The sequence below is a fragment of the Calidris pugnax genome, unplaced genomic scaffold, assembly GCF_001431845.1.
Source record: "Calidris pugnax isolate Ruff unplaced genomic scaffold, ASM143184v1 scaffold10, whole genome shotgun sequence".
Classification (NCBI taxonomy): Eukaryota; Metazoa; Chordata; class Aves; order Charadriiformes; family Scolopacidae; genus Calidris; species Calidris pugnax.
Genome location: NW_015090795.1, coordinates 3,263,911 through 3,288,266, shown reverse-complemented (window position 1 = coordinate 3,288,266; position 24,356 = coordinate 3,263,911). Strand labels below are relative to the sequence as shown.

Below are 24,356 nucleotides of genomic sequence, written 5' to 3'. Positions count from 1 at the left end.
CCTCCTTATGGAAGAGATGGAAGAGGAGCTGAAATGCCCGGTGTGCGGCTCCTTCTACCGGGAGCCCATCATCCTGCCGTGCTCCCACAACCTCTGCCAGGCGTGCGCCCGCAACATCTTGGTGCAGACGCCGGAGTCGGAGTCGCCGCAGAGCCGCCGGGCTTCGGGCTCGGCCGTCTCCGACTATGACTACCTGGACCTGGATAAGATGAGCCTGTACAGCGAGGCGGACAGCGGCTACGGCTCCTACGGCGGCTTCGCCAGCGCCCCCACCACCCCTTGCCAGAAATCCCCCAACGGCGTCCGCGTCTTCCCGCCGGCCGCCCCGCCGCCCCCCGCCGCTTTGGCCCCGCCGCCGCCTCCCCGCAACGCCTGTCTCACCTGCCCGCAGTGCCACCGCAGCCTGGTGCTGGACGAGCGCGGGCTGCGGGGTTTCCCCCGCAACCGCCTGCTGGAAGGCGTCATCGACCGCTACCAACAGGGCCGGGCGGCCGCCCTGCGCTGCCAGCTCTGCGAGAAGGCGCCCAAGGAGGCGGCCGTCATGTGCGAGCAGTGCGACGTCTTCTACTGCGACCCTTGTCGCCTGCGCTGCCACCCGCCCCGGGGACCCCTGGCCAAGCACCGCCTGGTGCCACCGGCCCAGGGCCGCGTCAGCCGCCGCCTCAGCCCCCGCAAGATCTCCACCTGCACCGACCACGAGCTGGAGAACCACAGCATGTACTGCGTGCAGTGCAAGAGCCCCGTCTGCTACCAGTGCCTGGAGGAGGGCAAACACTCCAGCCATGAAGTCAAGGCCCTGGGCGCCATGTGGAAGCTCCACAAGGTGAGCCCCTTGGCTCTGGCCATGGCCTCCACCGGGCGGCCCCAGCCGAGCCCCCGCGGTCCGGATGTGGCCACGGAGTCCAGCACACCTTGTCCTGCGTGGTCCACCATCCATCGGGAGCATCACCGCCCGCCCCCGTGGTTTTGTAGCCCTGCCTGGGAAGGAAGTTGCCCTCTCCCCGGGGAACACAGAGGCTGATGTTGGGCGGGTGATGCTCCCCGAGGGTCCCCAAATCGTGATGGCTGGTCACCACGAGCTGAGGCTCTGCTGAAGGAGCTGGCAGGGTCTGGGGGTGATGGCCCGGGGGTGGAGCGGGGACACCTGCGCCACGGAGCTGGAGAAGCTATGGGGAGTGATGCTTTCGCCTGCTGAAGGAGCTGGCAGGGTCTGGGGGTGGTGGAGTGGGGACACCTGCACCGCGGAGCTGGAAAAGCCATGGGGAGCGATGCTTTTGTGAGGAGGGGGGCATGAAATCTGCCATGGGGGAGGATGGGGACATGGCAGCAGGGTGCCCTGGGGTGCTGCTGAGGGAGGGCTGCTTCCTCCTCCTCCTTCTGCACACCGAGTCACACTGGGAGGAGGAGGAGGGATGGCAGAGCGGTAGCAGAGCCTTTCACTGAATACTGATCAGCTCCTCTGGAGCGTACTCACTCCCACACACGTCCTCGCCGGAGGAGAAGGTCCCTGCACTTGAGGCAGGGACACAGCTGTCATCAGCTTCGGCTCAGCTCCATCCATCCCCTTCCTCCCTCCTTGCACCAGTGACCCACTCGCCGAGGGAACTGGGGCAGAAGTGACTGGGACGCGGGCGGACAGGGCACAAGGGGGTGGGCATCACTTCTTGGATGAACATTGAAATAATTGTCCCTCCCCTCCAGCAAATCGGTGCTGGCAGGAGAAGGTGGGGGGGACGGGGGACCTGCGAGGAGGAGATTGGGAGGTGCGTGACCCCCACTGCCAGAAGGGACTTGGCCAGCTCACTTCCCAGGAAGGTCCCTGTCATGCTTTGGCAGCTGCGTGGTGGCCCCGTGGAGGATGCAGAGTGCTGGGCTGTGGCTCTGTGCCCTGTGTGGGGTCGGTGGGTGCATGCGGGGACACGCCATCGCTTGTCATGACGCTCCTGGAGGGGGCTGGGAGAAGAGGGTAACCCATTTATGTTGTGGCGTGGGAGGAAAGGGTGGGTATGGCGGTGCCCGTTGCTGCTGGAAAGGGCTTGGCCTGACCTTCTTTTACTGGGAGCAGGAACACCTTGTCCGTGAGTTTCCTGTGCTCTTACAAAGGTGAAGCCCAATTTTGGTGCCCCACGGCCTTGTCCTTACACTGCTCCCAACTGGTGTGGGGCTGCTGGGGTGCACCATGGCACCAGGTAGCTGCTGACCTGCTGCCAGGAGTCTGGGGGCTCTTCTTCACCGGCGTGTTGGTGCTGCAGAGCTGGAAAAGTGGTGGGGTGAGCCATCAGATGCTCCCAGCATCTCACTCCTCTTGCCTCTTATGAAACCCAGTAAGTGGCTGGTCTTCAGAGTCTGGTCCACGTGGACCAACTCTTGGTGGAGGATGAACCCGTTGGGTCTGTGCTGCCGCAGAAGAGCAGGAGTGGAGTTGGGTGTTCTTGGTGATGTTCTTGGGTTCTCTTGGTGGTGTTCTCCAGAACAAGACAAATCTAATGGGTACTAGGCCTTTTTGTAAGGTTTTGGCTTTTGGACAATGTCGATGGAATAACTCAGATAGTTCAGTCCTTGTGTTCTTGATTAGAAGGGCTTATTCCTCCTTGAATGCTTAATGTTTCTTTCAAAATACCTTTCCATGGGGTAGATCTTTAGCGATGCAGCATTTTGCTGATGTAACTAACAGACATGGAGCTGGGGCGTTATTTGAAATGATGGTTTGCAATTTCTCTCTGATTTTCTGGAAACCAGAACGTGAGGTCACCCCTGCCTTGAGCGAGCCTGTGTGTTTCTGCGGGGATTTACTGCTATTTCCTGATGTTTGTTTGTTAGGGGAGGGAAAAGAGTCTGTTGAGTCAAATGTAGCCGTACAGTATAATTGAAGGAATGATTCAGAATCGCTCCCTGAGATGTCACGTAATGAAATCAAAGGGAGAGGCTATTGACATTCCCAGCTTTATCCTGCCTGGGACTGGGCGTTAGGAACCAAACCACCTGCGGATCTGAGCGGGGAACCTCCTGCAAAAGTGCCTGCCTGTCATTATTATTTGATGATTTGAAGGGACAGCCCTCTGGCAGCAAGAAAAACTCACCAAAAGGGGGACTGTCCCTTTTTGCTTCGTCTTCTCGCTGCCATGAGTGATGGTACCGAGTTCCTACAGCTCGTAGGAAAGGACAGGGACAGCCCTCTGGCAGCAAGAAAAACTCGCCAAAAGGGTGATTTGCTTCCCTTTTTGCTTCGTCTCCTCGCCGCCATGAGTGGTGGTACCGAGTTCCTGCAGCTCGTAGGGGTCATCAGGTCTTGACTTCTCTTCCCCGATCACAACACTGCAAAATATTCTTTGGGATGCATCCGTGCTCTTAATTTCTGACCGGGGGAGGCTGTGATTCTCACCACGGTCTGCGGAGACCCCCCGAGTGCCTGGAGCTCATCCATGTGGTTCTGGAAAGCGGCGTTCACGCCTCAGTAGGTGATTGCCAGGCCCAGGGGCAATCGCTGTTAAGTGCAGCGTGTTTGGCTTTGGAAAGGAGACCCGAGGGCTTTTTACAAACCTCTTCAGAAGCTGTGTCCCCCCCCTCGCCCCCACCACCCCGTTTTCCCTTTCCTCCTGATTGTGTGCTTCTTCACAGATGATGGTTTTCAAAATAATCTGTGCTGAGGCACAATCAAACATCAGTCAGGGATCCAGGGGTTTTCTAAGCCGGACACAGATAATGGGAAATCCTCTCTTTTCCTGTTTCCCAGCTGTTGGGAGAGGGGGTAAAATATTCAGAGAAACGTAGAGGGAAATGGCTTTTTAATCTAAATTGTCCCAGTTTTGTGCGTGTATTGCAGCTGTCTGGATTTTATCCTGACAAGCCCGAGTGCCGCTTGGCGTGGCAAAAGCAGGAACACAAGATGGAGCTGAATCATTTATTCTTTGCGCATTCGAGTCCCTCTCGCTTTTGCTGGGAAGTGTGTGGTGAGTGCAGGCTCAGCAGCTGCCTAATGGCTTTTCATATATAGATAGTATACAGATATATACATGTATCCCTAGACACACAGACCAGAAGGGACCTCCAGGCTCACATAGTCCAGTCCCCAGCCCTGAAATCCCATCCGTCAGTTGAACGAGCTCAGCCTTAAAAACACTTTACCTTTGCCAGTGCATGTTGGAAAGGTCTCCCAGAAGCAAATGGTTTGTGGTAGGAGCTTCTAAGCAGGTTTGAAAGCTTTCTGGGTCAGGCAATGGAGAGATATGGATGTAGGGGAGGATGGAGGATGTCGAGCGCTGTTGCCTGGTGCTGTCACAGGTGACAGGACGAGAGGAAATGGCCTCAAGTTGCACCAGGGGAGGTTCAGGCTGGATATTAGGAAAAATTTTTTTCACTGAAAGGGTCATCAGCCATTGGACTGGGCTGCCCAGGGAGGTGGTTGAGGCACCATCCCTGGAGGTGTTCAAAAGCCAGGTTGATGTAGTGCTGGGAGGTATGGTTTAGTGATGGTGATGCTCCTTGTTTGTTGTGTGGGTGTCTATTTTTGTCAGTGAGGTTGACGGTTGGACAAGATGATCTTTAAGGTCCCTTCCAACCTAGAAGATTCTGTGATTCTGTTATATCAGGATGTCCTCTGCAGAGTTCCTGGTACTTCTCACCCCATGGCTGGACACTCTCCCTGGCGATATCAGGATGTCCTCTGCAGAGTTCCTGGTGCTTCTCACCCCATGGCTGGACGCTCTCCCTAGCATGGGTCCTGCCTGCCAGAGGATGCTTTTGTCCTCGAGATCAGTATCCCCACTGCAGCAAACGTGGACCTGGATTTCCCGTGCACAGAAAGAAGCTGAAGAGCTCCGTGGTCCCACGGTGAATGGTGAAGCGAGGTTCTGCTCTGGTGCTCTGGTGGGACCATTGTCTGCCTCCATGCTGAAAGGGGAGCACACGGTGAATGGTGAAGCGAGGTTCTGCTCTCTGTTTTTTTGGCAGTCAAGCAAGAAGTTTCCCTCTTGCTTTGGGTTGGGATTGTGGGTTTCCTTTACAAAGGGCTCGTGAGGCTCTTTTCTCTGGTAGCATCTCTTTCTCGTTCCTTTTGCCTTACACCAAGCCTCTGGGGTGGGACCATTGTCTGCCTCCATGCTGAAAGGGGAGCAGGTTAGGCAACCTCTGAGGTTCCTGAGCTCTATCAAAAGAAGCGTGGCCAGCAGGTCAAGGGAGGTGATTCTCCACCTCTATTCTGCTCTGGGGAGACCCCACGTGGAGTACTGGGTCCAGCTCTGGAGACCTCAGTTGGAGTAGGTCCAGAGGAGGCCCCAGAGATGCTGGGAGGGCTGGAGCCCCTCTGCTGGGAGGACAGGCTGAGAGAGTTGGGGAGGTTCAGCCTGGAGAAGAGAAGGCTCCAGGGAGACCTTGGAGCCCCTTCCAGTCCCTCAAGGGGCTCCAGGAGAGATGGGGAGGGACTCTGGATCAGGGAGGCGAGTCATGGGACGAGGGGGAAGGGTTTTAAACTGAAAGAGGGGAGATGGAGATGAGATCTGGGGAAGAACTTCCTTGGTGTGAGGGTGGTGAGAGCCTGGCCCAGGTTGGCCAGAGAAGCTGTGGCTGCCCCATCCCTGGAGGGGTTCAAGGCCAGGTTGGAGGGGGCTTGGAGCAACCTGGTCTGGTGGGAGGTGTCCCTGCCCAGGGCAGGGGGCTGGAACTGGGTAGTCTTTAAGGTCCCTTCCAACCCAAACCATTCCATGATTCTATTCCATGAATAGACAGATCTTTACTTTGGTGGAAGATAAATAGTGCTTTGGGTTATACTTTTACGTGGAATTTCACTGCCTGGGATGGGATTGCCCAGGCTGGAGACACAAAGCATCCTTGGATTGCAAACCCCTGCAGACTGCAGCAGAGCCCAACCCCGTGAACTGATGCTGCACGCTCTGTTGAATCAGCTGTAATGATTGTTAGCAGTCAGAGGCTAATTAGCGGAGGTACTCTCTAAACCTCAGCTCAGGGAGGCTGTCACCAGCACAGATGGGATGAGGGATGCCAGGAGAGCTTTTCTTTTAAGAATCACAAATCCTACGGACGCTGGGCATGACTTTGTTCTGGTTGGTTTGCACATCTGGGGTGAAGTAAGGGGTGGAAAACACCACCAGCACTTCTTGGTTTCTCCCCGGGGGACAGTGGCATCAGAGCCAGGAAAGGGACAAACTGACATTATTATTATTATTATTATTATTATTATTATTATTATTATCTTCCTTGGCTGAGCCTCTCCATTAACTGCCAGAGAATCTTTTGTGGGGAGTCTCTTTCTCAAGGGACAGTGACTCAAGGGAATTCCTGGAGCCCACAGAGCTGGCGGGAGGTATCCCGGGAGCTGCTGTGGAACAAAGATCTGTTTGCCTTTGCAAAGTGAAATATTTGCTGCTAAAACAGCAGCCCTGAGAACCCTTCATCTTTTCCTGGTGCACTTTCCCAAGCCTCAATCCCACCACGCTGGCTCCATCTCCTCTGCCTTCTGCAGGGGTCCCTCCTGGCCTTCTCTGGCAACACCAAACAGCCTTCCCGACTGCTCCATGTTTCTGTGGTCAAATCCCAACAGTGGTAAATGAGCCAAGATGCTTTGAAGTTGGGAAAAAAAAAAAGCCAAAAAGTGTCACAAAGGTCAGTGAGTTCACACCGTGGCTGCCCAGGATCCGGAGGTGACGCTGGTTTCTTGTATTAATTTATTTAGGAAACAGCTTTCTGTCAGGTGGCTCTTTTCCTCTGCAGTTAATGCAACGAGGAGCAGCCGTGAGCATCATGTCAATGGCAGGCAACGCGGTACAGCGAGTTCTGCGAGGCGTTCTTGGAGCCCGTGGGGCTCTTGATGCCAGGGGATGTTCTCATAGTTATTTACAGATGGAAACGGGCCCAGGGCCATCTCAGAGCACGTGGAAATCACTGCAACTTCCTCAGTTCCAGCGGGAATCCCAAAAAGACACCGACCTGCTGGGGCGATGCTCTGTTGCACCGTCGGGGCTCATGCTCTCCAAGGGCTTTTTAGCATCTCCATGTGCAGATGCGTGTCTGGTGGGATCTGTCTTCATCCAGAAGGTTCCTCTGTAAATATCAGACCTTTTCCATTCTCCCCACGCAGTTGTATCTGATTTTTTTCTCTTCTCTTGGCTGCTTTATGAATGATACAAAGCACTGGCTTGATATTTCTTGCTGTATTTACTGTGGTCAGGAGCACCTCAACTGAGATGGGTGAAAAATCAGCCCATGGACTAATTTTTGTCTCTCTTTCGTGGAAATTTCAGCAGCTCTCAGTGTGTCATCCAGAGATTCTCCTGTCACCACACCTCCACACCAAAAAAAAAAACCCCAGGAGAATTAACAAGCAGAGCAAACACTGCACCTGGTGTTAAGTAAATGACCTGAAGCTGAGAAAAAGGCATTATTGTTTATTTACCAGGTTTTACAAGATGCTCTCGGGGAGCTGGCAGCAGGGCAGGGTGCATCCCTGTCAGGAACACATTCTCAGGAGGCTTATGGGGCTGTTCTGCGTTGCTTATTCCCACTTTTCTAAATAATCCAGCACCCAAAAGTTCAGGTTTTTAGAGGGAAAGCTTTATTTGGTGTCACTTGGTAGAACCTTTTCACGTATGACCATAAAATCCTATTAAGGGCTCTTGCAGTGAACTTTCTAGAGACCTAACACGTAACATTTGGAGGTATTTTCATTCTCTTTCCTAAAGTTTGAAGGAATTTTCTTCATCCCTTCATGATTAACTTGAATGATTCACCTACATATTCATTTCGATGGCAGTGCTTTCGAATTGCATGTGCTCTTCCCAACTCTATGAAAGAATAATTAAAAAAAAACAAACCCACAATTGAAACATTACAACTCCCCAGCTCTCCAACCTGCTCTTCTGTCACCTCTGTTCCCTGCTTTGTTGGCTCCGGGTGGCTGCAGTATGTGTTTTACCTCTTAAATTGGCTTATAAATAAGCCAGCTCCATTCCCTGTGGGATCAGATAGTCCTACTGGGATGAATTGGATAAATATCTATTTCGAGCAAGCACATAAGCCAAAGGGAGCTCATGGTACAAATCTCTGGTGACCCCAGCCTCAGGTAGTGTCCTGGAAGGACCAGCAAAGGCTGGTGTGACAGAAGCCTCGTTGCCGGGAGGAGGAAAGCGATGGTACCAAGGGGCTCTGGATGGAAGTTTCTCAAATTCTCATGGACCATTAAAAAGCTGGTGTGACTGGGATGGTTTGGCAAACTGGTGCCCTGGGACCAGTTTAAGTACGGTGACTTATGGATGAGGGTCCTACCAGGCAGTCATAAAAAGGAAAAATATTAAACTTTCAATACAAGGAGACAGATATATACACACACACACATATATATATATATATATAAAAAAACCCCTTGCCCAGCTCTCCCCCATACCAGGGACGCTTTGTCACACACACACACATATATATATATAAAAAAAAACCTTGCCCAGCTCTCCCCCATACCAGGGGTGCTTTGCTGATAAATGCAGAAAGGAGATGTGTCACTTTATAACACCAAACAGACTGGAGCTGAGCACAGCACGTCAAAAGGATTCAGTTATTCAATTTTCCTCTTCAAAGGAAAATTTTGTTGGCTTGAACCAACTCGTGTAAATGCAGAAAGGAGATGTGTCACTTTATAGCATCAAACAGACTGGAGCTGAGCACAGTGCATCAAAGGATTCAATTTTCCTCTTTAAAGGAAAATGTTGTTGGCCTGAACCAACTCGCATTTTACCTTCAGAATGGGACGTGGCTTTTGGGGACAGCCTGACCTGGAGCTGGCTGGAGAAAGCTCAGCGTTCTGCTAAAAGCAGAATTTCTGGCTGGAAAGAATAAGACCAAATTAGTTTTGAAATTTTCCTGAGCCAGCAACAGGCAAGAACAGAGAGGTCCTGGGCTGTGAGGGATGGTACCAAGCTACAGCGTGGTAGTTGTTGCAGCACGGACTAGGTTTTGGGTTATGTTTTTTGCATTTGATTAGCCATTAAATTCCCCACGTTACAGAAATCCAGGGGTTTTAATTGGTGCACACTCCGTTCCGTCACACAATCAGCAGAAATCGCTCTGGAAGGGATCTGACAATTGAGGGGTTTCCCATCAGCGTTAATTACCCCTTCCCCTTTACTACCCTTATATTAATTGATGGATTTAAGAAAAGGGTGGGCACTGGGTAGCAATAAGGCCGTGCTTGTTGCCGGGAGCACTGTGGGCTAGAGCTGTGGTTGCTGGTGCCCATCAGTGGGAGGTCAGACCCACGGCTGGTGTGGATGAGCCCAGCCCCACGGAGGCAGCGGCACCCAGCCTTTTGAGTGGAAAATCGTGTTGGCACCTTGGAATGCCTCATGCCAAGAGCCCATCCCTGCTTCTTTCAGCTTGGAGAGGAGCAAATACCAATTAAATTATTTGCATGAGCCCTGGTGGCACCTCTTTCAACTAGTGATCCCTTTATTTTCTTTTTTTGGGGTCAGACCCTTGCATTTAATTCAATTTATTATTTTTTTTTCCCCTTTTCACCGGCTGGCCCTTCTGGATCTGGGCTGTCAGTTCCCTTTTCTTGTGGCGGTGCCCTGCGGGTGGATTATTTAGCGTGTGTGAATTAATGATTGTGCTTCCAGCTCGGGGGTGCATAATGCAGCCGTAGCATCAGTTGTTCAAGCCTTCGCTGGGGCACTGCAGCTGCCTTCCACCTGCAGCTCCTGGGGGCTTCTCTCACAAAATCCCTCTGTCCTCCCAGATGAACGATGCCCCTTGATTCCAGAGGTATTCATTCCCTGATTCTTTTAATTTCACCATTTTTCTCATGCCTTTTCTTTACCTCTTGACCTTTGCAGGCATCAGCTGGAAGCAATGGAGGGAACTGCTGGGTTGCAGGCTGCCCAGGGTCTCCGTCCCTTTGCCAGCTGGGGACTTTGCCGTGTCGGTGGGGTTTCACCTTGGGAAGGACCTTTCTGTTTGTAGAAGCATCCTCAGAGCTGTGGGGTTGTCTCCAGGGAGTCGTTAGGAAAGCATCCCCTTCCAAACGAGTTTTCTCTTCACTTTATGCCACGATCTGTCCACTGGAGTATGAGAAGCTGGGAGAAGAGGTGGTGGTGGGGGATGTTGTGCCAAGCTTTGAAATGGATCATTTCTTACAAGGCATATTTATTGATTTAAAGACACAGATGTACCTTATGGAGTCAGAGCCGCCATTCCCTTGCTCCTTTAGGAAAGCATCCCCTTCCAAACGAGTTTTCTCTTCACTTTATGCCACGATCTGTCCACTGGAGTATGAGAAGCTGGGAGAAGAGGTGGTGGTGGGGGATGTTGTGCCAAGCTTTGAAATGCTTGCTCCTCTTCCTGGCAGGGCTGGGCTCTGTTACCCAAAGCACCGGCAGATTCAGCCCGGAGCTGGGGAGGAGGAGGAGTGGGAAGATGCTGGCAAGTGCAGCTCCGGCCGTTTATAGTGCAGCGAGGAAGGGAACTGCAACAGCAATTCCCTGAAAATGCTGGAAAAAGAAGAGGTGGGGTCGTGTCTGTGACTGGAAGTTGATTTTCCCTGCCAAGGATTTGCCTTATGCTCCTGGGCAAATGATTCCTTGGCCACCGCTGTCTGCTCTCTCCCCTGCCTCTGGCTGCTCCAGCTTGTCCAAAGCTGTGTCTTAGAAATGGAATCAGCACAGGAAGGACATGGACCTGTTGGAGTGGGTCCAGAGGAGATGCTGGGAGGGTTGGAGCCCCTCTGCTGGGAGGACAGGCTGAGAGAGTTGGGGGGGTTCAGCCTGGAGAAGAGAAGGCTCCGGGGAGACCTTGGAGCCCCTTCCACTCCCTCAAGGGGCTCCAGGAGAGATGGGGAGGGCCTCTGGATCAGGGAGGGGAGCCATAGGATGAGGGGGAAGGGTTTGACACTGAACGAGGGGAGATTGAGCTGAGATATGAGGAAGAAATTCTTTATTATTAAAACAGTGAGACTCTGGCCCAGGTTGGCCAGAGAAGCTGTGGCTGCCCCATCCCTGGAGGGGTTCAAGACCAGGTTGGAGGGGGCTTGGAGCAACCTGGTCTGGTGGGAGGTGTCCCTGCCCAGGGCAGGGGGTGGCACTGGATGATCTTTAAGGTCCCTTCCCACCCAAACCATTCTATGATTCTATGATTTTTAGCACAGCTCCTTTCCTGCAGCCCCGCAACCTAATTGTGGTTTAATGTAAATTCATAACCAAGCACCTTCTGCTTCACGTGGAGATGTACCCAAAACTTCCAACCACGCAGAGGGCACCGTCGCTGTCAGGGCTGGGTGAAATCCTGATCCTGTCACGGACATAATGAGAGCATCAGCCTCCCTCCCTGGGAAAACACTTCCATACGTGTTCAGTCCTCAATGGAAGTCACAGAGATTTAAGGGCATGACTTAAATGGTTGCTTGAGTTGGGGCGTCTGAATGGTAAACTGGGGAGAGCCCTTGATGTGCAAACGGCATCAGATTAACTGCATGCTGGCTGGGAGCTGGCATTGTCCCTTGGCTCGGTGACAGATGCCACCGTTTCCTGGGAACACAGCGCTCTTTCTTTGGCAGGGTACAAGACAGAAGTGTAAAAGAAGCCTTGACTTTCATTGCGAAGCCGGGAAAGTCTTAATCCTCCTCTCTGAGGAAGTAGCCAAAATGCCTCTCTGACTGTCCCAACGTATATTTTATTGGTGTTCCTTTGTAGTTCATAGAATCATGAAATGGTTTGGGTTGGAAGGAACATTAAAGACCATTCAGTCCCACCCCCCTGCCCTGGGCAGGGACACCTCCCACCAGCCCAGGTTGCTCCAAGCCCCATCCAGCCTGGCCTTGAACCCCTCCAGGGATGGGGCAGCCACAGCTTCTCTGGGCAACCTGGGCCAGGCTCTCACCCCCCTCACACCAAAGAAGTTCTTCCCCACATCTCATCTCCATCTCCCCTCTTTCAGTGTCAAACCCTTCCGCCTCATCCTATGGCTCGCCGCCCTGATCCAGAGTCCCTCCCCACCTCTCCTGGAGCCCTCTGAGGGACCGGAAGGGGCTCTAAGGTCTCCCTGGAGCCTTCTCTTCTCCAGGCTGAACCCCCCCAACTCTCTCAGCCTGTCCTCCCAGCAGAGGGGCTCCAGCCCTGCCAGCATCTCCGGGGCCTCCTCTGGCCCCACTCCAGCAGCTCCATGTCCTTCTGCTGTTGGAGTCTCCAAAACTGGACACAGTGCTCCCAGTGGGGTCCCACCAGAGTGGAGCAGAGGGGTAGTTCAGTCAACTGCCTCTTTCTTGTGCCACTTTTAATCTCCACCCAGCTCTTGATGAGGGTCCTTTCCAGGAGGAGCAGCAGTGGTTCAAGTCATGCTGTTGCATAAAAACCAGCTCAGCTCTGCAGCTCCGACGTGGCCGAGTTTATCCTATATCCATCCCCCCAGCAACACTTCTTCCATGTTGACGTCGAATTCCCTGGAAATGAGGACCTGAAGGGGCGTTTGCTTCGGTCTGTGCTGCCATCAGCCCCCAGCTCAGTGAATCAGAGCAAGTGCGTAGACACAGTTTCTCACCTAGGAGATTATTTCCCACCTCCCCCAGAGCACAGCACTTAAAATCTGTTATTGGCTAAAAAAAAAAAAAAAGAAATATAGAAAAAAAAAAATCCTGTACCCACAAAGAGTGGGGGGTTTTGTGTCATTTTAAATTTTGCTGCCTGGCTGCTTGGCAGGATGGAGAGGAACCGAGCGTTGCTCCTTCTCCTCTGCTCTGCTGATGGCAGATGACAGCCCAGATCGGGGTTATTGGATCGTATCGACTGTGTGTATCGTGCTGTGCTTCTGGAGCTACGAAGCAGATGATCCATCTGTGACCTGGGCGATGGTTGGGCTCTCTATGGATTTCCTACCGCGGCGTTGGGTTGTCAGATGGTGAAGGATCATCTCCGAGGAGGGTCCTTCCTCCCGTTCTGGCTGGCACATCTCCGCTGGGCAGACCCTGCCAAGCTGCCTGTTGGCAGCAGGTTTCTGGCTCGTGTTGCCCTACCCCAGGTGTTTGCTTTTGCCAGATGTGCCAGATGTGGCTGATGGCCTGATGTGCAATCCCCTGCTGAGCTGTGAGCGGGAGGTAGGTGCCAGATGAAGGCCACCACGCTGCTCTGCTGCCAGGGTGTCTCATCCTTGCGTGGAGCCTGGAGGAATGCATCTGTTGCGGGGGAGGAAGGTGAGAGGAGGGAAGGGAAAGGAGGCAGAATCCCACCCTCCGGTCTCAGCTGCTTTCTCCTTCCCTGCCTTGCAGAGGGAGCATAAGGAGCTCTACCTGATGGGACTGAAACCTCATTTGAACCCTTTTTGTGGTTCAACTGGAGCCATTTTATGATTCAAGCGAGTCAGCTGGCTCCAGGTTGCTGTGAGGACCAACACAGGTAGATTTTGTTTTGAAACAGCACCGTTTCTGCTCAGGGAAATGATATTTTTTTTTTCAATTATAGCGCAGTTCTCAGCGCATAGAAACAGTGCAGCAGGAGGAGGAACAAGCAAGCCACGTCTTCTCGGTGGTGTCCCCAGACTTGCCCGAGTACATCCCATCACAGGGAAAACCACCAAAGCTGGTGGATCTCTAAGCTTTAGCTGCCTTTTAGCTCCTGCCTCGCAGGTTTGAGTTCCAGGGGTTTGTAGCCAGTAGCTTCACGGTCAGACTTCACCTGAGAGTGGAAAACATTGGGAAGAGAAGTCTGGCTGTGCTCAGGATCTCAAAAGCACTGGAAGCGGGGAGACCAGATCTGTGAGAAGGTGCTCTTCACCCCAGGCCCCTGCCCTAAATCTCAGCTGGAGCAAATCAACATCGATTCATCAACCAAAGTGTCCTTAGGTTGTCCAAGACTATGCTCTGAAGATGCTTTACATGAGATGCTTTACTGTGTTCAGTTTTGAGCCCCTCACTACAGGAAAGACATTGAAGTGCTGGAGCGTGTCCAGAGGAGAGCCACCAAGCTGGTGAGGGGTCTGGAGAACAAGTCATACGAGGAGAGGCTGAGGGAACTGGGCATGATTAGTTTGGAGAAGAGGAGGCTGAGGGGAGACCTCATTGCCCTCTACAACTCCCTGAAAGGAGGGTGTAGAGAGGCAGGTGTTGGCCTCTTCTCCCAAAGAACGAACGACAAGACCAGAGGAAATGGTCTAAAGTTGGGGCAGGGGAGATTTAGATTAGATATTAGAAAGAACTACTTTACTGAGAGGGTGGTCAGGCACTGGAACAGCCTGCCCAGGGAGGTGGTGGAGTCACCATCCCTGGAGGTATTTAAGAAACGTATAGACATGGCTCTTCAGGGCGTGCTCTAGTGCCCAAGGTTATTGGTTTATGGCGAGGTGTTGAGTGTGGGGTTTAGTTGGTGGGGGGTTTTGGTGTGGTTTTTTTTTTTTTTTTTTTTTTTGTGGTTGGACTCGATGATCTCAGAGGTCCCTTCCAACCACTAAGATGCTGTGATTCTGTGAGATGAGCAAGATGTCCAAAACAAGGCCAACTGTGGTGTGTGACTCCTCCAGGGACAAAAGGAATACGCAGCCCACTTCCAACAGGAGCATGACCCGGGGGAATACCTCCTGCCGTTATGTGATGTTTCTTCTAAGTGGGAGGCTTTTCTGGGGCTGTTTCAGTTCCAGGGATGATTTGGGGCTCGGCAGAGGCAGTGGCAGGAGGATGACACCGCACAAGGTCGTTTGCGGCAATTAGCACAGCTCGTCTTTCTGCGGGAGCGCACGCACTCAGCATTTGGCATCTCAGTTGGTCTCGTGATGCATCAAAGAGGAATTTGGGGGAATAATTCATGTCACAACTGCAGCAGGCAGCGTGTGGTAGGATAAAAGCCCTTCCTGCCATATGCCACCGATCTGCCTTCAGTAAAGCTGTAAATTATTACACTTGGCATGAGTCACGTCATGACCCAAGAGCCTTGGGTTTTACAAACCAGACACTGGCCCCAGAGACATCTGGGAGGGAGGGACAGACCTTTTAGCAGGGCCTGTTGTGATAGGACAAGGGTTGTTTGAAACTAAAAGAGGGAAGATTTGGACTAGATACAAGGAGGAAATTGTTGACTGTGAGGGTGGTGAGAGCCTGGCCCAGGTTGGCCAGAGAAGCTGTGGCTGCCCCATCCCTGGAGGGGTTCAAGGCCAGGCTGGATGGGGCTTGGAGCAACCTGGTCTGGTGGGAGGTGTCCCTGCCCAGGGCAGGGGGTGGGACTGGATGGGCTTTAAGGTCCCTTGCAACCTGAACCATTTTATGACAGTTGAGCAGATTGATGCCAGATAGGGCTGGAAAAGCAAAATGTGCAGAACTAGATAGCCTAAAAGATTGTGCCATCGATTGCCATTGACCACAGTGATTTGTCCCATCTCCATTCTGTGTGATAAGAGTTGACAGAAACCCAACGATTGACCTACATTGTTAGATCTTGCAAAACTGGAAGTTTTCTATGGTTGCCCAGCCCCAGACATGGCACCTCATTGGCACTTGGTGTGTGATCTGCATCCTCCCCATAAAGGCTGGGTGTCAGCAGAACACATCTGAGGGCTTCAGTATCCCCCAGTGTGCAAGGGCAACTTGAGGGTCTATCATGAATTGGGCTAGCTGAGGTCATATTTAACCAGGGGACTGGGATTGGAAGGGTGAGATACTGGAGGTGTTCCTCACCTGGCATGGGGACTGGTGGTGTCCCACAGAGATCACCGAGGCTGTTTGAAGGACACCAGGCAGTGTGATTTATTCAGAGCTGTCTTCATGGAACGGTTCCCTTTTAGTGAATGTGTGTTTCATCACCTTGTATGTCATAAACAGGAAAATGAGTGTCATTTAGAACAAAAACATCCAAGTAGAGTTTGTATTTATGCAGCCGCCAGGTGTTAAGTCATCCCAGAAGAGTTTACATCACGGCAGGGTTCCCCAACCTGAGAAAACAGCCACTCTAACTTACACCTGCCCCAAAACACACTTGATTTAAATTAAATGTAATGAAGCTTCCAGGACCAACGTCATCACCTGGTGAGAGCGTTGTGCCGCAGCATCGAGTCCAGGGGAGCTGATTGAGGCTGCCTGAGACTCCTCTGTAATATATGACTATTAATAAATGTGCTTACCAGGGGCCTGGAGCAGAGTTATGTGCCTAATGACCCTCCCTGTGAAAAGCTTTTAACCCCGGCAAAATGTTTACAAAATCAATATTTATGATATTGCAGTCATTTTGCTTAAATAGCCAGTTTGCTTGGTTTGAGGTCTCCCAGTTGATTTGCTGTTCGAGTTGGAAGGAGCCAGGCGACATCACAAATAAATAATATCACAAATGAGTAATATAAAATCACAAATAAGTAATATCACAAGTGCGTGGCGAGGGTGTCGTTAAAGGGCCAGATTCTGCTTCCTTCATTAGTACAGGGTGGTCCCCACCATCAGGATGAACCATGAAAACTCAGAAGTCATTTACTCCTTCAGCACAAGGTTGGGGGAATTTGCCTCCGAAAATGTATACGCAATTAGGAGGTAATTTATGTCAGAGTTTCTGCAACAACTTACTGCATGTTCACGATTTGGCACATGCATAAAGACATCGATCTACCCCTTCGTTACGGAGAATTTTTTCAAAGCAGGTATATTTCAACAAGCAGGATATTTAAAAGCAGGTAGCCTCAGCGGCTGCACAGCGTCGGTATTTATTCTGAGACAGAGTTGGTAGGTAGATGGTTATTTTTAATGTTTGCGTTCGGAGTGGCAGATAATAAAGCCTGTAATTAAATAGCAGTAACATCCCTGACCCCGGACAAGGGATGTGGAGGTGGTGGGACGGGAACGTGGCTGGCAGAGGGGGACAAGGATCTCTTGTTCCTCTGAGAAGTGGTTGGTCCCCAGCTTGGCATAGCCCACCATGGGTGGCTAGTTCCCAGTGGCCTTGATCAGCCAGTGGGGACCTCCTGTGTCCTCAGAGATGGGATCTGTGTGGGGAACACCATGGCTGTGCTGATGTCCCCAAAGCAGGGACGTAGGAGGACCCGCTCGTGTGCCCCTCAGCAGGGCTTTACCTGTTCAAGCTTCAGTGAGCCCTCAAAACTGCCCTGATTTATTTGCCTGGCAAAACTGGGATTTTATTTTGGGGCTGTTACACCTGGCAGCACGAAATACAGTCCTTCTCTTAAGGGCTTGTCACACAGGTGCCTACCTGGTGGCTTTCCATGGTGGCCCTATCTGCGATGCTGGGAGCCTTGGGAGGAAGGACAGGCCTGGGCAAGCTTTGCTGAACGAGCTGGTTTTGCCTTCCCTGTTCAAAACTGGTTTTAAGTTTAAATAGAAATGCATTAAAATAAGGCAAAATCCTTAAGGATCAAAGCTGCAACCCAGAGGAACAGGCGCTTCTGTGGTTTACCCCCCTGCCTTGTGATGCGCCATTGAAAAAAGTCCAAATTTCACATTTTAGAGTTGTATTAGAAGCCCTGGTGTTCAGAGTTGTTGTGGATTGAGAAACAATTTGACAATAAATGACAATTTATTGTCATTTAGAGAATTATTCTCTCACCCTGTGACCCCTCCCCGCTCGGGAAGGGAAATTGGGAAAAGCAAGGAAACCTGATGGTTGAAATATAAACAGATTTAATAGGATAAGACTAAATAATTAACATTAATAACACTAAAGAATCAATATTGATTCCAATACCAATATAAACTACCCCAGGACTATCCCCAGCCCATCCCAACAGCCAGTGTGGGACCCTGTGAGGGCTCAGGGCTCCGGCACCGGGGCAAGGAGTTCTCAGGATCCCAACCATCGAGGGACAGAGAGAGAGAGAGAGAGAGAGAGAGAGAGAGAGAGAGAGAGAGAGAGAGATCTCCTCAGCAAACCCTGGAATTTCTCTGGAATGTGCCGTTCATGGTATCAACTAACCCTGTTGGCAGCTTGGGTCAAGTGCCCAGGTCTCGCTCCTCCTCATCCCCAAACCTGGGGAGCTTGGAAAACCCGCACTCCAGAGCTGGGGATAAAGTCAATATTTTCACCAGTTCAGCCACTAGTGTCTTCTACAAGTGTATTTTCCCAAGCATTAGGAGAAAAATTAGTCCTGTGTCACTCGAACCAGGACAGGAGCCTTTATTCCTTCCAAGTTATCATTAGCAGCAGCCGCAGCCTCGTCACAGCCCCAGAGCTCTGAAGCTGGTGGTGCTGGAGGGGACGGGGAGCTCCGGTGCTGCCCCAACAGCTTCTGCCCCAACCTGGGTGGCACAGCCAGCCCGAAGAGCTCAGGGCAGCCAGGGGACAAACCCAGGCTCATCCTGTGCATATGGGTTGTGAAACCAATGGGTCACGGCAGGGACACCCAAGCAGACTGTATAGGAGCTAATTAAGAGTCAGGGCTAATGAGCTCACTGGGCTGATCCCACTAGAGTAGGTCTGGTGTTCATCCAGCTCCGTGGGGTGGACACCCCCAGCTCAGGCAGCCTTGGGAGTCCCTGCACCCTTCTCTTCTCCACCATATTAACATTCCTAATTACAGAATCACAGAATCTTCTAGGTTGGAAGGGACCTTAAAGATCATCTTGTCCAACCGTCAACCTAACTGACAAAAATAGACACCAAAAATTAAACCAATACCCGTCAGAGCATCTTTGAACGCTGTCGGGCTACGTGTAGAGGCTGCTGCTGGGATGCTCCTTCTCCTGAGCAGGTTCTCTTTGCTCTCCCATGAGGTCCTTGCTGCACCAGCCCAGAACTAAGTAGCGGGAGGATTGAAACTCAGCTGAGATTCCCTTCTGCTGCTGCTCATCCACGCAGCCCGGCAGCGGGGAGAACAAAGAGCATTTTAACAAGCTGCTTTCCAGCCCCTGCTGGCACATGGTGGTGTGTTTGCCTTCCACACCCGGGAGATCTTCTCCCATTCTCTTTAATGTTTGCTGGTGTCACTGGAGACTGGAATAACAGAGCTCCTGAGATGCTGTGGAGCACTGCTGCGAGCTGGCCGGCTCAGGGCTGGGTTTGAAGCTGAGCTTATAAATATTTCTAAAGTACCTGTCTCCCCAAGAGTTTCAAACCATCGGTGACCGTGTTGTGAGAGACTTCTGTTCCCTCTAAGTTGATGCAGAGACTTAAAACAAACCCTTTGCCCAAGTGGGAAGAGCAGGGCTTTTGCTGACTTTGCAAAATGAGAGAGGGGGGTCTCCGACTGCCTCTCCAACACAGATTGCACAAGGTCTCCGGAGACTCTTTAAAAAAAAGGGGGGGAAAAAAAGGTTTTTTCTGTAGAAGAGATCAAATTTATCACTTCCAGCCGTGCTTGTACTTTGGCGGTATAAAAGGGCTTTTGTGTGTAAAGATAAATACTTGTCTGAGATTTGAGATACCGCCTGCTAATCTTGTACACGGCTCTTCACATGGCTTACAGCTTCAGACGACCATTTGATGTGCCTTCTGTCAACTAAACCTCTCATCTCCCCCCCTTCCCTGCTCACATATTTAAATTAAGAGAGTTTGGCCAGTATTTTCCTTCTCCTTGATAGCTCTCGAGTTAAAAATGACATGTTCCCATTGGATTGTCCCATTCCTGTAGGTAGCAGCAGCAGCAAGTCAGAGACCACGGTGATGGGCTTCTTGTGTTACGATGGTTGTTAATTAGGAGGAGCACATTAGGACATGCACATCCCATGTCTTCTCTGCTCATTCACCTTGGGGTTCACAGAAATGGACCTCAGCTCTCAGCTGGGAGATGTTGCCCCCTGCCCAGTGACCCCGAGGGACTCAGTTTGGAGATGTCATAGTGTCTTCCACACCGCACCCCCCTGACTGGGATGCCAGCTTGGAATTGGCCCTTCTCCTTGGATCTTGTGGCCTCCTTTGGCTGTCACATCCCAAGGAGAGGTCACCGTCACTTCTGTGTCACCCCCCACAAGCTGCTTGATCTTCTCAGGTCCTTCTGCATCTCCCACTTTACTTCCCTGGCCTCCTGGAAGCTCCTCTCCCACAAAGTAGGGATTTTTCCACCATCAGCTGAAGGAAACTGCCCATGGTGAGCACATGCACCATGGGCTTGTGCAGGACTTTGGACTAAGATGCAGGACGTTTGCTAGTCCTCCCTGAGGCTTGGCTCCCTCTCTTGCTCTTGTCTTATATCTCCTGCCCTCCCCAGTGTCCCCTGCTCCTGTCTTCTGCTGTGCTCCATCTCTCCTAGTTTCATTGGTGGTCATTGCCCCTTCTCAGTGCAGTTGAGAGGTCCTTGCAGAGGAGAGCTGGATCCATGCTGCCAAGGCACAGACATCTCTTGCACACCTCAGGGTTTGGGGGCTTTTTTTCCATTTTGCTGTTTCCCAAGCATCCTTTTTTGTTTCACACTGGTTGGAGTTGGTTGCTTTGTGAATCTTCTGATGTTCTTCCTGACTGGAGCTCACATCTATTTCTTATACATGTTTATGGCCAGGAAGGTATCTTAGATACTCTAGTGGTGTTGGCAAACCCTCATTTGCTGGTCCAGAGATATTCCTCCTTCACATGACGTGATTTTGTTGCTTGTGACTGATGTGGCCTGTGGTGGCCCAGCTTGGCTTTCCATCCACCTGCCTGTGCTCAGATTCCAACCACGCATCTGAAGTCCTTGCAGAAGCCAAGGTTCTTGGGGACCTCCAAGTCCAGGTTGGCAAGGTTTGGGCTTCCCACGGAGTGAGCCCTGGCCTTGCTGGTGATGCCTTTGTTATGGGGGATGGAAGAGTCCAACATCCAGGTGATCTTCCCCATGCTGAGACAGAACATTATTATCTGGAGACTTCTAGAGGTGTTTGTGGCTCCTTTTCTCCTTAGGCTGGTTTTTCTTTAAGGTCTTGAGAGCACTTCTTTCTTTCCTGTACAAAAAAAAAACCTATTACTGAAGTAAATCTGAATTATTCCCCCCTCCCATCCCTTGGTACTTCCTGGATTCTTCACTTCTTCATAAATAATCATGAATGATTCAGTGAGGCCATTAACTGCCTTCCCCGTGCCACCAAGATGTATTGTCAGCCCCAGTGATCCCGATATCCGTCGGATCTGGGTATGGAGCCCCCTTCACCTCCTCGCTCTCTGTAGATACACTGACAACTTCTTCATTACTTCCTAATTAGCCGTACGTCCTTTCTTATGAAAGAATAATTTTTTTAAAGGCAGTCATTATCTCGGCTCTTCCAGAATTACTGATTTATTCTTCCTCCTTTTTTATTAATGGGTCTACAATCTTCTCATAATCCATCCAGTACCTTTGGTTGGCGTTCTCCGTAACGACTCTCACCCTTCCCTGCCTGCACCCTTCTTGGCCTCCTGCTGCCTTCAAGTGCTTTTGTCACTCTGGGGTTTATTTTCCTTGAAAAATCTTAGTGTGGGATCTCAAGAGGCCACTTCAAACGCGTCTTCTGAGCTGGAGGGAATGGGGTTTCCTAAGAGCTCGTTCCTGGATTGCGTTAGGAGAGATGGAGGTTGAAATCCTTGGAGGTTTTAAATCTCTGCACTTTAAATCTCTGAATTTACACCTTCCTGTCCTGTGCCTTTGCTCTGGGCACCTTGCTGGCTTTGGTAGGCTCCTTCCTGGAGGACCTGGTCTTAAACCACTTCCACCGGCTGCTTCTTCTGCCCAGAGAAGTTGTGGATGCCCTTGAAGTGTTCAAGGCCAGGCTGGATGAGGCTTGGAGCAACCTGGTGTGGTGGGAGGTGTCCCTGCCCAGGGCTGGGGGTTGGAACTGGATGATCTTCCAACCCAAATCATTCCATGATTCTATGATTCTTGCTTCCTCCCTTGCGTTGTGCCCTGTTGCCCTGCTTCCAAACAGGATTATTGCCCAGCAAGCGAGGAGACCAGAGGTCTGGGTCTTCTGCCTCTCAGTCCCCTTTTGGTGCTCCTGAGCACATGGGACACCCACAGAGCTGCTCTACTGGTGTCCTCTGTGTGTCCCCTCCACCAGGGAGGCCTGGGGACCTCAGGGTGATGCTCGTGCCTGGGTGAAAAAAGCATTGTGTGTCCCAAGGGCTTGATTTAATGGATTCTGGAGCAAAGTGCTGCAGCCACTGGAGCATGTCCTGAGCTTACTGGAGAAATGCCACCGTCTGCTCCCTGTCTGAAGTAGGACTTTGGGGTTTTCTTAGTCTGGGAATGAGGTGCTTTCCCAGCTCTGTCCTTCCCCGTAAGTCCTGTTCCCTCCATGTTGAGAAGTCTCTGCAATCCAGACTCGCTCTTTGGGTATCTGCAGTGCCAAATGCAGTCTGGTTCCTATCCCATTTTGGGAGTAATCCCAAATCCAACCCTTTCCAACTTGGGAAGCTTGGATCCAGATGTGGGGGCTCAACCTCCAGTGCCTGGAGGAAGGAGTTAACAGAGGAGAAAAGCTGGATTTACTGTGGTTTTCCTCCTCTTGAGGTGAGATCTGAGCTTCCTCGCTCTGCTCCAAGTGCTTTCCTGGCAGCAGCCACCCGAGCATCTCTGCTGCTGCTGTGGTGAGTGTTCCCTTCCCAGTGCTCCAGTATCCATGGTGATGGGAAGTATTTCTAAAGTGGTGCTTCAAAGGAGATATGAAATCCTGCTCCTTGGACCTGCCCTATGGTCTCAGTTGCACCTGCCCTTAGTTTTCTCCTTGGAGAGCAGAAGGAGCCCTCCCCGGTGCATGGCAGCAGCAACAGGCTTTGGTTTAAAGGAGCAGGAGCTCAGTGAATGCCTGCAGAGCCTTCCCTCTGCCCAGAGGGGAAGGAGGAATGGCTTTTGGACAAATCCCGTGTGTAGAGGTAGGACTACATGAAGCCCAAGTGGCCTTGCTCTGCTGAAGAGCCTGGGGCTGCTTTGCCCTCACACTGAAACCCCAGTAGGCAACGAGGTGGGAGCATCTCTGCTCAGACAGGGATGTTCATGGCAGGCAAAAGCTCTTTTTTTTAGTAATAAAGCTTTAATCGTAGAAAACTTGAGATGAGAAGGGACCTCAGAGAGCTCAAGTCCGGCCTTCTGCCCAGAAGCAGCAGCAATAACTGAAGGAGACAGATTCTCTTGTAGAGTTCAACCTGGGGCAAGTCCCTCTGGCCTCTGCTTCTTTAAAGAGACATGAGAAGATGCCAAACCTACAATCCCTGCAGCTTCCCAGGCACAAGAAACACTCCTGTGCTGCCCAGAGCTCCTTGTCTCTCACCTGGGCTGGTTGGAGAGTGCGAGAGGCTCATGGCTGAAAGCAAACATCCAAAGAGATGTCTCCAGAGAGCATTTTCCCATCCTGTTGGAGTGAGAAGGGAAGAAGCAGAAAAGCCAGTTGACCCACACACATCTTGATTTCATAGAATCATAGAATGGTTCAGGTTGGAAGGGACCTTAAAGATAATCCAGTTCCAGCCCCCTGCCCTGGGCAGGGACACCTCCCACCAGACCAGGTTGCTCCAAGCCCCATCCAGCCTGGCCTTGAACCCCTCCAGGGATGGGGCAGCCACAGCTTCTCTGGCCAACCTGGGCCAGGCTTTCACCACCCTCATAGTCAACAATTTCCTCCTGAGATCTCATCTCAATCTCCCCTTTTTCAGTTTGAAGCCATTATCCCTCGTCCCATGGATCCCCTCCCTGATCCAGAGTCCCTCCCCATCTTTCCTGGAGCCCCTTGAGGGACTGGAAGGGGCTTTAAGGTCTCCCTGGTGCCTTTTTTTCTCCAGGCTGAAGAGCATCCATCCCTCCCAGCATCTCCGTGGCCTCCTCTGGCCCCGCTCCAGCAGGTCCATGTCCTTCAATTTCATTTCTCCCCACCTCCTGTTGTGATACCAGCAATCTTATTAAAAACAGCATAAAATCAGTAATAATTTGGTGATGTTCTGTTGCTAGTGAAGTCGTGCCCGCCAGCAACTGCCAGCATCAGTTCTGCCCCAGCTGAGCAGACGGGCTGGGTAGGTCAGATGTTTGGCCGTCCCCCTCTCTCTCCGTGTCCCCAGGAGAGGTGTCCTGCTGCACGGGGGCTCAGCTGGGATGGCGAAGTGGCTCCTGAGCGGTGGTACCTTGTGTGTTAAAGGAATGGGAAGGCTCAGGTCCCCAAGGTGTGTTTCACTGCTGGCTCTGGGCATCCTCGATACACGGAGCATCTCGGGAGAGTTCACGTTTCACTTTTGTGCTCATCGGGCGCTCACCGTTAAACACAAGCTTTAAAGCGCTGGCCAAGAGCAACATTTAGGAAAAAAACAGGAACAAAAAACTCATGTTCCCTTAAAAATATGTCATGGAAGCAAAGAGAGAGGGGTTTGGTGCCTATTCCGAGGTTACAAGTCTTATGAGGAGAGGCTGAGGGAGCTGGGGTTATTCAGCCTGGAGAAGAGGAGGCTGAGGGGAGACCTTCTTGCTCTCTCCAACTCCCTGAAAGGAGGGTGTAGAGAGATGGGGGTCGGTCTCTTCTC

At 51.6% G+C, this 24,356-nt stretch overlaps 1 protein-coding gene across 1 annotated transcript in view; it reads left to right on the top strand.

Moving 5' to 3' along the window:
- Positions 1 to 6: 6 nt before the first annotated feature.
- The window catches only part of TRIM9 (tripartite motif containing 9), a 115,778-nt gene continuing 91,428 nt past the window's right edge, over positions 7 to 24,356 (top strand). The window contains exon 1 of the mRNA XM_014936807.1: positions 7 to 823. Coding sequence (XP_014792293.1) covers positions 8 to 823 — 816 coding nt within the window. The 5' untranslated portion in view covers position 7. The remainder of the gene's footprint in view (positions 824 to 24,356) is intronic.